General features: G+C 42.4%; 1 protein-coding gene across 2 annotated transcripts in view; it reads right to left on the reverse strand.

Annotated features, from left to right (window-relative positions):
• The window catches only part of LOC112249908 (serine/threonine-protein kinase PAK 6), a 44,851-nt gene that overhangs the window by 1,564 nt on the left and 28,952 nt on the right, over positions 1-14,335 (reverse strand). For both annotated transcript variants that reach the window (XM_024419629.2, XM_024419628.2), the window contains exons 3-9: positions 11,706-11,945; positions 6,731-7,375; positions 6,079-6,558; positions 4,040-4,173; positions 3,392-3,518; positions 2,847-2,972; positions 11-145 (exon numbers count right to left, since the gene is read on the reverse strand). In XM_024419629.2, the coding sequence (XP_024275397.1) occupies positions 11-145; positions 2,847-2,972; positions 3,392-3,518; positions 4,040-4,173; positions 6,079-6,558; positions 6,731-7,375; positions 11,706-11,909 (1,851 nt within the window). In that variant the 5' untranslated portion in view covers positions 11,910-11,945. The remainder of the gene's footprint in view (positions 1-10; positions 146-2,846; positions 2,973-3,391; positions 3,519-4,039; positions 4,174-6,078; positions 6,559-6,730; positions 7,376-11,705; positions 11,946-14,335) is intronic.

A 14,335-nucleotide genomic window follows, 5' to 3' on the forward strand; every position in this document is an offset into this window, starting at 1 on the left:
TCTATTTCACCTTCTGTGTATTCCTGACTGTGGGTGGCGGCTCGTCCCTCAGTTTCTTCATAGCTGCCACTGGTGTGTCGCTGAAGTACGGAGGCTCTCCATCCACCATCTCTACCACCATGATACCCAGGGACCACACATCCACCTGCCAGACATCAGAGACATTTACAATAATTAACACACACAGAGCCTCACGTACCCTCTAACAGCATATCCAGAGACCTTCCATCCACCTGACTGACACAGGAACATAAACACACACCAGTGGAGGCTCCTCAGAGGATGAAGGGGAGGACCATCCTCCTCAGTTAATTTAATAAAAATAAAAATGGTAAAACATTTAAAACAGTAATCATTTTTAGATAAAACTACTAAATATTATCAAGTCATCAAATGATTGATAAAATTATTATATTTTGCAAAGAAGGTCTACAGTAGCCTCAACAGCACTCTGTAGAGTAGCACCATGGTGTAGCCAGAGGACATCTAGCATCTGTCCTCCTCTGGGTATATTGACTTCAATACAAAACCTAGGAGACTCATGGTTCTCATGTGGTGAGTAGTTGACTCAGAGAGAGAAAGACAATAGTTGAACCATTTTGAACAAATTAATTTCTTCCAAAATGAAGGAGATGCAAGAGAGAAATATATATATAGAAACAGATTGAAACTGAAAAAAAGACACTTTCTTAGCTAGCAAATGCAGCTAGCTAGTGTAGCTGACCCTGCTCAAACACAGGGATGTTATGTTAGCTATCTGGTTATGACTAGCCAACACAACACTGGAACTCTTCCAAGTCAAGGTAAGCTTTTGGTTTTATTAATCTATTGCCACCGTGGCCCACCGGTGTAACTGCTAAACTGCTTACTGACTGTACACTGTAAGGTTACTGCAGGATTGTAGTGGGTTTACTAACGCATTAATTCTATTAGCTATGCTGATTATGACATTACTTTATCTAATATGGTGACAACGATGTAGGCTGTGCGTAGTATTTTGGCTTGGAAAGTTTTTTTTTGTTGGCTGGTCACATATAGCTGATGTGTTGTGCATTGAAGTCCTCAAGCGAAGGGGAGAGGTGAGAGGTGACCACTTGGATGCGAGAAGGAATACAAAGTGGCTGTGTTTACGAGTGGTCAGGGGTGTATTCATTCCGCGGATTCTGTTGAAAAACGTTTCTTAAACGGGAACAAATGGAACAAAACGGGGATAAACATACTTGAATTTGTCCAATAGAAACTCTCGTTTGCGACTGTTGGACTAATGATTACATCCTATATCAGCTAGATGCGTCTCTCGACCTGTGTGCAACTGCGTTGTAAACTTTAATTCATAGGCTAGGTTGTAGCAACCTCATGATGGGTACAGGGAACATAGAGTATCATGTAGTAGCCTAAACCTATCGATGTTACATTGAACTGGGTTAATGGAATGTGAATGACAGTCATCCAATATGCTGTAATAGGCCATGCTCATGAAGAAAAAAAAATCCTCCTCACTCATTTTAAACGGCACTCATCGCCACTGACACACACACCCATAGAAACGGCACGTTCATCCATGTCATATCCTGTACAAGCATTCATTGAACATCACACACTATCACACACATTCAGTGACAGTACCCACACTGTCTTTCTCTCACATCAAACACACACTTAAGGATGGAAAAAGGTCCCTCCATCTCTGTTGAATCCCGATAAGAAAATATCTCGGTGGGTAACAGATAATCCTGCCTGTCTGTTTTAGGCAGTATTATCTAGTGCAAGGAGTATCCGGCCTGAAGTGGTGAAGGAGAGGTGTAGGCAACAGTAACAGGATCATGTGTGTGCTTTGTGTGTGTGTGTGTGTGTGTGTGTGTGTGTGTGTGTGTGTGTGTGTGTGTGTGTGTGTGTGTGTGTGTGTGTGTGTGTGTGTGTGTGTGTGTGTGTGTGTGTGTGTGTGTGTGTGTGTGTGTGTGAATGAAACACAATGTGCAAAACAATAAGGTCAAAACATACAGTGAGCTCCAAAAATATTGGGACAGTGACACATTTTTGGTTGTTTTGGCCCTGTACCGCATTTAGATTTTAAATGATACAATGACTATGAGGTTAAAGTGCAGACTGTCATATTTAATGAGGGTATTTTTACCCATTTCGGGTGAAGAGTTTAGATTTTTTGTTGTTGTTGTATACAGTCCCCCAAAAGTATCGGAACAAATTCACTTATGTTTTTACATTTTTTAAATTGAACCTTTATTTAAGTAGGCAAGTCAGTTAAGAACAAACTCTTATTTACAATGACGGCCTACCCCGGCCAAACCTGTACCGACGCTGGGCCAATTGTGCACCACCCTATGGGACTCCCAATCACGGACGGTTGTGATACAGCCTGGAATCAAAGCAGGGTCTGTAGTGCCTTAGACCGCTGAACCATTCATTTCTATTGTGCAAAAAATAATCTGAAACACAACCTAAAAAAACAGCAAATGCATCCAACAAGTTTGTAGAGTCACAAGCTCTATGTAGTCATTGTGTACTAGGAATATGGGACCAAATACGAAACGTTTGACTACTTTAATACACAGTAGTGAATTTGTACCAAAACATTTGGTCCCCTAAAATGGGGGGATTATGTACAAAGAGTGCTGTAATTTCTAAACGGTTCACCCGATATGGATCACAATATCCTTCAATTAAAGCTGCCAAAACAACAACACAATTGTCACTGTCCCTAAACTTGTGGAGGTCACTGGATGTGTTTGAGGGACACATCAGTGTTTCAGATACTCTGTTCATATTGTAGAATGAGACAACCTTCTAGCAGTCAAACAAACAGAGTTTTGGTTGGTTGTTCTGTTTACCTGAGTTCCATATGGTGTCTTTGACACAACCTCTGGAGCCATCCAGTACGGTGTTCCAACCAAGGACTTCCTTTTGGGGATGTCTTTGCTGATCTGAGCACAGAATCCAAAGTCTGACAGCTTGATCTAGGAAAATAATACAATAAAAAAATTAATGAATAAAAGGCCATAAAAATTATTGGATACATTACAAATGACTGAAAGGGCCAAATTCCAACATGCTCATCTTAGCTTTAAATTTAGCTTTAGCTTGAACTTTATGACGTTGATATCAATACAATTTGCATTATCACAATTTAAGATTTGGTCTTCAGTGATTGAGAGTTCTACAGGTTTATCTGTAGGGGTGGGTTGGTAATTAGGGGATGGATAGGTAGAGGTGCTGGGTAAGGGCTTTTGTAGACGGTTTCTGCCCTAATTTTGTTAGTTCAAACCCGGCCACTCCTGCCCCCAGGAGTGCATACAGTTAGCTAGCGCAATATTTTGTAAGGTGTTCTGAGGTTAGAGACCGGGTATAAATTATTTCTGGATGTGGCCGCACTTACCCTCCCATCCAGCGTGAGCAGTATAGAGTCACTCTTGATGTCACGGTGGATAACTCCCTGGGAATGGAGATAGGCTAACGCCTGTAGCACAGCCTCGCACACGGTGGCTATCTGCTCTTCATTCAGCCTGGTATGAAATGACATGCAACTTAAACTTGTTATCCAACATTCTAGTCAGCCTTTGATATGAAATTGTAGTTTTTTGTCTTTGACACAACATCCATCATGTGAATCGGTCTCTTCTTTTGTTATGTCAGATCAACAATGTACTGTTCTCCAGTGGACCAAAACGTAGTAGGGAATTACAGAGGAATCTTGTTGCAACACGTGCCAACTTGTGTTATTGTTAGACCCTCCTATATTTTGGCAATTATAACAATTAAATTTCTCCTTTAACACAAAAGAAGGTATGCAGGAGTGGGTGGCAATACAGTTACTTGACATAACTTCTTGACCAAATGTGATTTTCCCAAAGCAAACTATTACTCATCTCATTCTACCCAAAGGGTTTGGTTTGTGTACATTGTCATGGCATTCTGAAAATAATTATTAATATATATAATATGATTAATGAACATCACTGTTGCTAGAAAGTATTCTGTGTTTTAAGCTTCACAACATTGCTCCTCTTATTGACAGACCCTTTACCTGGTTTCAGACACGACGTTGGTTAGAGCGCCACCCTGCAGGTACTCCATGATAACCCACAGCTCCTCTTCCACCAGGGCACTCCTGTACATCTCCACAACGTTGTTGTGCCGGTAGTCCCTCATGATCACCACCTATGGTTACAAATGTACATGACAAGAGGTGCTTAGAGGGCTATTATGTCCATACAGTTGAAGTCGGAACTTTACAAACACCTGAGCCAAATACATTTAAACTCAGTTTTTCACAATTCCTGACATTTAATTGTAAAAATTCCCTGTATTAGGTCAGTTAGGATCACCACTTTATTTTAAGAATGTGAAATGTCAGAATAATAGATGAGAGAATGATTTATTTCAGCTTTTATTTCTTTCATCGTATTCCCAGTGGGTCAGAAGTTTACATACACTCAGTTAGTATTTGGTAGCATTGCCTTTAAATTGTTTAACTTGGGTCAAACGTTTCAGGTATCCTTCCACAAGCTTCCCACAATAAGTTGGGTGAATTTTGGCCCATTCCTCCTGACAGAGCTGGTGTAACTGAGTCAGGTTTATAGGCCTCCTTGCTCGCACACACTTTTTCAGTTCTGCCAACAAATTTTCTATAGGAAAGAGGTCATTGATTTTCCCATGATGTCAAGCAAAGAGGCACTGAGTTTGAAGGTAGGCCTTGAAATACATCCACAGGTACACCTCCAATTGACTCAAATGATGTCAAATAGCTTTAAAGGCACAGTCAACTTAGTGTAGGTAAACTTCTGATCCACTGGAATTGTGATACAGTGAATTATAAGTGAAATAATCTGTCTGTAAACAATTGTTGGAAAAATTACTTGTATCATGCACAAAGTGGATGTCCTAACCGACGTGCCAAAACTATAGTTTGTTAAGAAGAAATTTGTGGAGTGGTTGAAAAATGAGGCTTGCAAGCCGAAGAACACCATCCCAGTCGTGAAGCACTGGGGTGGCAGCATCATGTTGTGGGGTGGCTTTGCTGAATGAGGGACTGGTGCACTTCACAAAATAGATGGCATCATGAGGGAGTAAAATTACGTGGATATATTGAAGCAAAATCTGAAGACGTCAGTCAGAAAGTTAAAGCTTAGTCGCAAATGGGTCTTCCAAATGGACAATGGCCCCAAGCATACTTCCAAAGTTGTGGCAAAATGGCTTAAGGACAACAAAGTCAAGGTATTGGAGTGGCCATCACAAAGCCCTGACCTCAATCCTGTAGAAAATGTGTTGGCAGAACTGAAAAAGCTTGCGCAAGCAAGGAGGCCTATAAACCTGACTCAGTTACACCAGCTCTGTCAGGAGGAATGGGCCAAAATTCACCCAACTTATTGTGGGAAGCTTGTGGAAGGCTACCCGAAACGTTTGACCCAAGTTAAACAATTTAAAGGCAATGCTACCAAATACTAATTGAGTGTATGTAAACTTCTGACCCACTGGGAATGTGATGAAAGAAATAAAAGCCGAAATAAATAATTATCTCTACTATTATTCTGACATTTCACATTCTTAAAACAAAGTGGTGATCCTAAATAACCTAAGACAGTGCATTTTTACAAGGATTAAATGTCAGGAATTGTGAATAACTGAGTTTAAATGTATTTGGCTAAGGTGTATATAAACTTCCGACTTCAACTGTAAGTAATCTATCCATTTAGATAGGCAATCTATCCATGTAGATAAGCAATCTTGACAGACAGATGATATCTAAAGGTAGCTTTTCAAGCTCATTGGGAGAAAGTCTGTGTCTATCTACCTTTCAGACTAGACATGCATTTATTAATTGAACAGAATGCTCAAATTCCAAGAAACTGTTGTGTAGTGAGGTTTACATGTCATTAAGTGCAACTCACTATACAATAAAGTCCTCTGTTCTGTCCTAAACCATTAATGGAGGCATGCTGTTTCATATCTTGTTTTAGTCCTTCAGGCCAGATAGGAACCCACAACCTAATGATATACTAACATAGTTCAGCCTTTCTTACAGTCCAATTCTGACCGTTTACCTCCCATTAACATACTGCATACCTCGTTAAAGAGCAGCTCTCTGCGCTGCTGCTTACGGAGATCCATCATCTTCACCGCCACCTGCCGACCGCTATGCCTCTCGCGGGCAATGCACACAACCCCCGTGGAGCCCTCCCCGATCTTCACAAAGTTCTCCAGGGAGGTGCGCGGGTCGCCCTTGTCCACTACCATCTGCAGGGCCGCTTTGAACTGCCCATGGGTCACTTTGGCCGGCTCAGGCTCTGGCCCGAGCTTGGGCTGTTGCTGCTGGGCCGTTCCTGTTGAGCTGGTGGCCGGGGAGCCCGTGGGAGAAGGCCGGGGCTGGGATGGGCTGTCCTGTTTGGGGAGTAGGGGCATGGTAGCCCCCTGAACTATGGGTGATAACAATCCAATGGTGTAGCTGGAGGAGGAGCGTGAGGGTCTGTGGGTTCGCCCTCGGCCTGCGATCAGGCTGCTGGTGCCATTGGGTAAGGACATGGCCGAGGGCCCTAATGAATTCATCTGGGAGATGACAGGAAAGATATTTTAGCATAGGCCTTCAACAAACTAGAAATACAGGTGATCTGCAATGACAGGTGTAGGCAACTCCAGTCTTGAGGTGACCACAATGTTTCCTTCCAACAAGACACAGCTTCAACATATCAATGCTAAATGGAAACGGAAGAGGCTTTACCTTCAGGTCACAGGATGAGTGGGGTCTCTGAGGAGAAGTATCCTTGGAGGAGGTCAGAAGGTCCGGCAGGTGATTGACCCCAGGCTTGACCCTCATGTTGACCTGCTGCTGCGTCTGCAGGGTCTGCAGGTTATAGCAGGATGCCGGCCTCTGATTGGCTACCTTGCCCTTTTGCGGCATCCCCATCTGTTGTCCCGGCCGATTTATAAGTCCGGACCATTCGCTACGTGTATAATGACCTGTGCCGCCTCCTCTAGGGGGCGTGGGGACTGGCCCCTTCGGCAGAGGTGCAGGTTTATCCCCAGCTGCCGTGCTCATCTCATGCGTCGACTTTGCCCGAGGCAGTACCCCATTGGGCTGGAGGGTGGATGTTTTCCTAAGAGCCAGTTTGGGGCTGCCGCTCTCGCTTTGTACCTGCCAGTAGCTGCTACTGCCGTTATGACGCTTCTCTTGGCCCAGCTCCTCATACTGATAAGTGTCCCCTTCGACGAGCTCGCCCAGACGCCCCATGGAGCGTGCCCGTTGCCGCGCCGAAGGACTGCTTTTCCGGAGCGAGTTGGAACTGGTGACGGTAAGACGAGTCATCTCTGAGATGACATGGGAGATGTAGTCTCCGTGTCCTATGAAACTCCCCCTACAAATGGTCTGAAAGGGAGAAATTGGACATGAACAAAAACAGTCAATATTGGTTCTGGAACATGGTAGGCACAACCAGGGCCCTATTTCATGGGCTGGCTGATAATTAGAAATGATATAAATGGTTAATAATCTCTTTAGAAGCGCTGTGTAAAAAAGCGACCTATACTGATCCATTCCTATCCCTCTCTGTGCAAAACAGTCTTGCCTCAGGTCAGAGGTCAGGGATATTTCAACCTCTCCTACAGTACACGAAGTGTTCTTACCACTGGTCTCGCCCAGAGGTCATAGTTCAACTTTCAGGCCCCAGTCTTCAAAATATTAACTAACTGCAAAGACAGACCACTTAGGGAGCGGTCTAAATTTACGCAATTGTTACCCGGAGGAAAATGGGGGAGGGTCATGCTTTTTTCATTTCAATCATAATGTCTCAATTATAATATCTCGATGTGTGCCTGATGCTGCCCCTCATCCCTGATTTGCTGCTAGGCGCTCAATATCAAGTGTGCCTAGTGTAGTCTTAATTAAATGATTCATAACCTATACTATAGGCTATATGAAGAGCATGCTGGGAGAAGCACAGGGCAAAGCTATGTTTCTAAGAAAATGAACTTCCTTACCAAGTTTTTGCGCTGCTGAGATGGTGTACATAAAACTAGGCTACACTGCATTACACACTGCCATGGATAGGCATTCCCAATCATGGGCCCTGGCCTGCCCTGCTCTTGCTGATGTAGACCCTATTGTGCTGCCTAATCAATGACTGTGCTGTGTACAGTGGCACTTTAGGAGGCAAGTCAAAGGCTTCTTCCAAAAATTGTTTTATTTTGTCCCAAAAAATGCAATATCTCTGCATGCGGACTAGGCCTACTGATGTCCTTTTAAGTTTGAGAGGGAGAGTGTGAAGATGAGAAGGAGGACCGGAGGTAAGCTTGCTACTGCTATAATTGATTTAAATAAAATCAGTATGTTTCATTGCCCATAATGAAGCTATTTATCAGAGTTATTGGCCTCACAATAAGCCATATTTCAGTAATTTACTTAACTTACATTACTATGAAGCGGCACCCGCAAAGATGCACAGCGCACGGGTGCTGAAAGTAGGCTAATTCGAGAAGGCCTAATTCATTTTAACACTTTTCATTTCAATTTTACTTTAGGCTACTAACAACGAGGGCTTTGTGTCAGAGCCTATTTCTTCCTATTCCAGAAATAAGAGGTATGCCTACCTGTTTGACAGACTAAATTATAGTCTACTATCCATAGATTTTGTCAGGCAATTCCTTCAGTCACTGTGCATATCTCAGTGTCAGTGAAGGGCTTGGTGTGTTAAGTTAAAACCAGGGCTCGAATTGTAATAATTGTATTATTATTTGGGGTATAGGGGAGATTCACTTGTTTTTTTTAAGCATTCAGGGAGGGTCAGGTAAAAAATATATTTCACTGAAGGGAGGGGGCATCCATTTTCATTTCACAGAAGCCCATTTTTCTTTAGGTATCCCTCATTATAAATAACGTACAGTCCCTTAGTCAATGACAGGAGCCCCCAATTATCTTTCTAATGAACAGCAGAGAGAGCGAGAAAGTAGGAGAGAAAAATAGAGGGAGCGAGATGATGATGATGATGGGTTAGCTATCAGGGTCAAGAGCATGTTCTTGACAGCCTCTCGGCTAATGAATTACTAGGCATGACTGAACACTGCTCGTGTTAAAAGTCTGTGAGACAGTTTAGTACAAAATTAACTTCAGTATCACCATTATCTCTTCTTTGAATCCCCTCCTCGAGTATATCAATAGACATCCAGTCTGCACGTAAAAATCCAGTTGGCAGAGCCCGTGGTCTAGTGGTAACTCTCCTGGTGTAGACACATGTATAATCCTCTCCCTTTCAGAGACCGGGGTTCAATTCCCACTCCTAACCCTTCAGTCTGTTTTCCCCCACCCTCCTGTATCACCTCTGATTTACTCACTCGCTAAATAAAACGCGCGAAAATACCCTAAGTATATATTTAAAAGCAAGAATTCCAGTCTGAAATGGAGTGTTTACAAACTAACAATATATAGGCGGTCTAAGAGTGTGACACTGTATCTCAGAAACTATTTTCATTGCTCCTGTTGTGTACCTTGAAACCAGGTCAGGCCTAAATGGTGCGTGAAAATAGAGCCCTGTGTGTAAACAGTTGCACCCAACACGAAGCTTGATAAAAGTGCCTTGAGATTGCTGGGAATGGTTCCATAAACAAATGAGTGCAAATAGAAGGTAAGAACAAAGGTTGGTTATGGTAGGCCTAAACTGTGCTCTACTGGTCAATGATGTGTGTGTGGTCATGATAGTTAAAACATAAAAAATTTTAAAAGTTAAACATCTCCGTGCAGTATTACACAATTAATCAAGTTTTTGAGTTTTGACAGTATATTGGTTTAGTTAGTCACAAACAAGTTTCACTTAGTTTGAATGCACAGATTAATTTTTTTGCAAGAATACGTTCATTGGCGAGTTACGTTAAATGCAGGACTGACACAAAATCAGTGTGTGTGTTGTTGAGTTAAAAGGGCTCCTTGATTAATTTACACGCTGCAAGTATTGGTACTTACCTACTATCTATTAACTTAATTTCATGTCATTACATGATTTGCTATATTCAATCTGTTCAATACCAATATCCCCCTAAAGCATGTTTGTGTATACACATTCTAGTATACCATCCTGTTTGCAATGATTGAAGATCATGAACAGATCAACTTTCACATTTTGAACATACCCATAACAATTGTATTATTTTCTTGAGGGACTTTTTTGGTGTGAGGTTACTTTTTAAACACAAGGACAATGTATCAATCAAAACGTGCTGTAAAAAGGGTAGTTTGTTCCAATACCTGGGGAAGTGGTGAGGATACAACAGGCACATGAGGTAACCAACCTTTATCCTCAGGGTTTTTCTCACAGGTTTCTGTTGTTGTTGCAATTTACGTTAACGCACCATGGATGACATGTCCGTGTGTCATGCAAGGTGTAAACTAAGCTAAGATTCTCTTTTTGTCACAGGATTAAATATGACCTAAAAGATCAACATACTGACATAGGGAGAATGTTGCCTCGAAAGAGTATCACAAAAAAGTTGGTTCATTAAGCGCTTTACCAAACACTTCCTCTAACTGTGTACTAAAAAAACCCAAATAAACCCGTCATTCAGTATGTCCTATGCATGTCCTGGTGTCACTAAAACAGATGTGTATTTTTACCAATGCTTTCATATACAGCACATATAAAGACACACAGGTATTTATCTGAGTCCTGTATAATAAAGTATTTGCATGAAACACACTGAATACACAGAAGCATTGTCACGCCCTGGTCTTAGTATTTTGTGTTTTCTTTATTATTTTGGTCAGGCCAGGGTGTGACATGGGTTTATTATGTGATGTGTTTTGTCTTGTTTTTTTGTTGTTGTAGGTATTGGGATTGTGGTATAGTCGGGTTATCTAGAAAAGTCTATGGCTGTCTGGAGTGGTTCTCAATCAGAGGCAGGTGTTTATCGTTGTCTCTGATTGGGAACCATATTTAGGCAGCCATATTCTTTGAGTGTTTTGTGGGTGATTGTTCCTGTCTCAGTGTTTGTTTGCACCAGATAAGGCTGTTTAGGTTTTCACGGTTCTTGTTTTGTATTGTTCGTGTTTATTCTTTTATTAAACATGAATCGAAATAACCACGCTGCATTTTGGTCCTCCTCTCCTTCGACGGAAGAAAACCGTAACAAGCATGCAGATATCATGATTGTTATTTACTCGTATTGGGTCAGGTGAAACACACTGAATACACAGAAGCATGCAGATATCATGATTGTTATTTACTCGTATTGGGTCAGGTGAAACTGAACATCAAATGCACAGTAGTTGACAACAGCAAATTCACTTCTGTACATTTAACTCTGAAGGTGTTTAAATGTAACACTTTCAGTGCCCATATTAGTTCCTCTGAATCCAGTGTTAAATTAACATTTGAGTGTTGAAAAAAGAACACTGCCTTTAGAGTTAATTTGTTAATGATATGATGATCATCAATGATGAGAATGATAATAATAAATATGATAATAATTATGATAATGATAATAATAATGATAATAATGACGATAATAATAATGATTATAATAATAATGATAATAATAATGATAATAGATATGATAATAATAATGATTATAATAATAATGATAATGATAATAACAATAATGAAAATAATAATAATGATACCGATAATAATAATAATGATGATGATAATAATTATGACAATGCTAATAATAACAATGATAACAATGACAGGACCTGAGGCACCCCACTGTACCTTCTTGGGCCTGAGCTCCACATTGGTGATCCGGGACGGGTCCACCACTGGTTTTGGCCTCCTCAGGATGTCAATGACGCTCTGCCACTGGGGCGGCAGGCCCACGAAGCACCCCTGCACTGCGTCGAATGACGTGTGGACCCGGTGCTCAAAGTCCTGTGGCGCCGAGATCTCCGGCCTCCGCTTCTTTTTCCGCCGGAACATGACGAGACAGCCGGTGAGGGGCGGGAAGGAGGAGGGCTGGGGAAAGCAAAGGGGAACCCTGTTACCACAGGACGTCAACAGCTTCTCAGCCAAAGCCATTGTGGCAGTATATCAAGAACACACACACACTGACACACACTCTCTCTTTCGGTAGTGACACGCTCAAGCAGACATGCAGGGAAAGATACCCTCTGGTAAGTTGCAGTCAATGGGAAAAGATGCGTGTCACAGGGTTGATGCTTAAGTGAATACATTGCATTCAATGAGGTAAGGTAATCACAATATGGACGCATAGACAAAGCCATCACAGAAATGACACCCTCCCTCCCTCTCCATCTCTTTCTCCCTCCTCTCTCTATATTTCTTTCTCTCTCTCTCCTTCCATTCTCTCTCTCCTTCCATTCTCTCTCTCCTTCCATTCTCTCTCTCCTTCCATTCTCTCTCTCTTCCATTCTCTCTCTCCTTCCATTCTCTCTCTCCTTCCATTCTCTCTCTCTCTTCCATTCTCTCTCTCCTTCCATTCTCATTCTCTTCCATTCTCTCTTTCCATTCTCTCTCTCCCTTCCATTCTCTCTCTCCTTCCATTCTCTCTCTCCTTCCATTCTCTCTCTCTTCCATTCTCTCTCTCCTTCCATTCTCTCTCTCCTTCCATTCTCTCTCTCCTTCCATTCTCTCTCTCTCTTCCATTCTCTCTCTCTCCTTCCATTCTCTCTCTCCTTCTTTCCCCCTCCCTCCATTCTCTCTCTCACCTCTCTCTCCCCTCTCTCACTCCCACCTCTCTCTCCCCTCTCTCACTCCCACCTCTCTCTCCCCTCTATGTCCCATTCTCTCCCCTCTCTCACTCCCACCTCTCTCTCCCCTCTCTCACTCCCACCTCTCTCTCCCCTCTCTCACTCCCACCTCTCTCTCCCTCTCTCACTCCCACCTCTCTCTCCCCTCTCTCACTCCCACCTCTCTCTCCCCTCTCTCACTCCCACCTCTCTCGCCCTTCTCTCACTCCCACCTCTCTCGCCCCTCTCTCACTCCCACCTCTCTCTCCCCCTCTCTCACACCCACCTCTCTCTCTCGCCCCTCTCTCACTCCCACCTCTCTCGCCCCTCTCTCACTCCCACCTCTCTCTCTCACCCTCTCTCACACCCACCTCTCTCACTCCCACCTCGCTCGCCCACCTCACTCACTCCTCTCTCTCGCCCACCTCTTATTGGTATGGTAAACGTGTTAACATTGGCAAATCAAGTGAAATCGATAATAAACAAAAGTGAAATAAACAATAATTTTTTTTACATTAAACATTACACTCACAAAAGTTCCAAAAGAATAAAGACATTTCAAATGTCATATGATGTGCAAATAGTTAAAGTACAAAATAAACATAAATAGGGCCAAATAGCATTCTCTAGTTGGCTCTGTTTTTGGTTGATTATTTTCAATATTTCAAGTAATTATCTTTTTGATTTCTCTTGATTTGGTTGGGTGGAATTGTGTTGCTGTCCTGTGGGGTCTGTTTGTGTTTGTGAACAGAGCCCCAGGACCAGCTTGTTAGGGGACCCTTCTCCAGGTTCATCTCTCTGTAGGTGATGGCTATGTTATTGGCAGGTTTGGGAATCACGTCCTTTAAGGTGGTTGTAGAATTTAACGGCTCTTTTCTGGATTTTGATAATTAGCAGGTACCGGCCTAATTCTCCACTGCATGCATTATTTCGTGTTTTGCATTGTGCATAGAGGATATTTGTGCATAATTCTGCATGCAAAGTCTCAATTTGGTATTTATCCCAATAAATTTGGTATTTATCCCAATAAATTTGGTATTTATTTTGTGAATTCTTGGTTGGTGAGCGGACCCCAAACCTCACAACCAGAAAGGGCAATGGGTTCTATAACTGATTCAAGTAGCCAGATCCTAATTGGTATGTCGAATTTGATGTTCCTTTTGATGGCATAGAAGGCCCTTCTGGCCTTGTCTCTCAGATCACTCACAGCTTTGTGGAAGTTACCTGTGGTGCTGATGTTTAGGCCAGGGTATGTATCGTTTTTTGTGTGCTCTAGTGCAACGGTGTCTAGATGGAATTTATATTTGTGGTCCTGGCAACTGGACCTTTTTTGGAACACCATTATTATTGTCTTACTGAGAATTACTGTCAGGGCCCTGGTCTGACACAATCTGTGCAGAAGATCTAGGTGATGTGTGGCCTTCCTTGGTTAGAGACAGAAGCACCAGCTCATCAGCAAACAGCAGACCTTTGAATTCAGATTCTAGTAGGGTGAGGCCGGGTGCTGCAGACTGTTCCAGTACCCTCACCAATTCGTTGTAGATTGGGGTGATCAGTCCTTGGTTCCAAATATTGGGGAAGATGCCAGAGCTAAGGATGATGTTAAAAAGTTTAAGTATAGCCAATTGGAATTTGTGGTCTGTATAATCATTATCA

Source organism: Oncorhynchus tshawytscha, linkage group LG05 (genome assembly GCF_018296145.1).
Source record: "Oncorhynchus tshawytscha isolate Ot180627B linkage group LG05, Otsh_v2.0, whole genome shotgun sequence".
Taxonomy (NCBI): domain Eukaryota; kingdom Metazoa; phylum Chordata; class Actinopteri; order Salmoniformes; family Salmonidae; genus Oncorhynchus; species Oncorhynchus tshawytscha.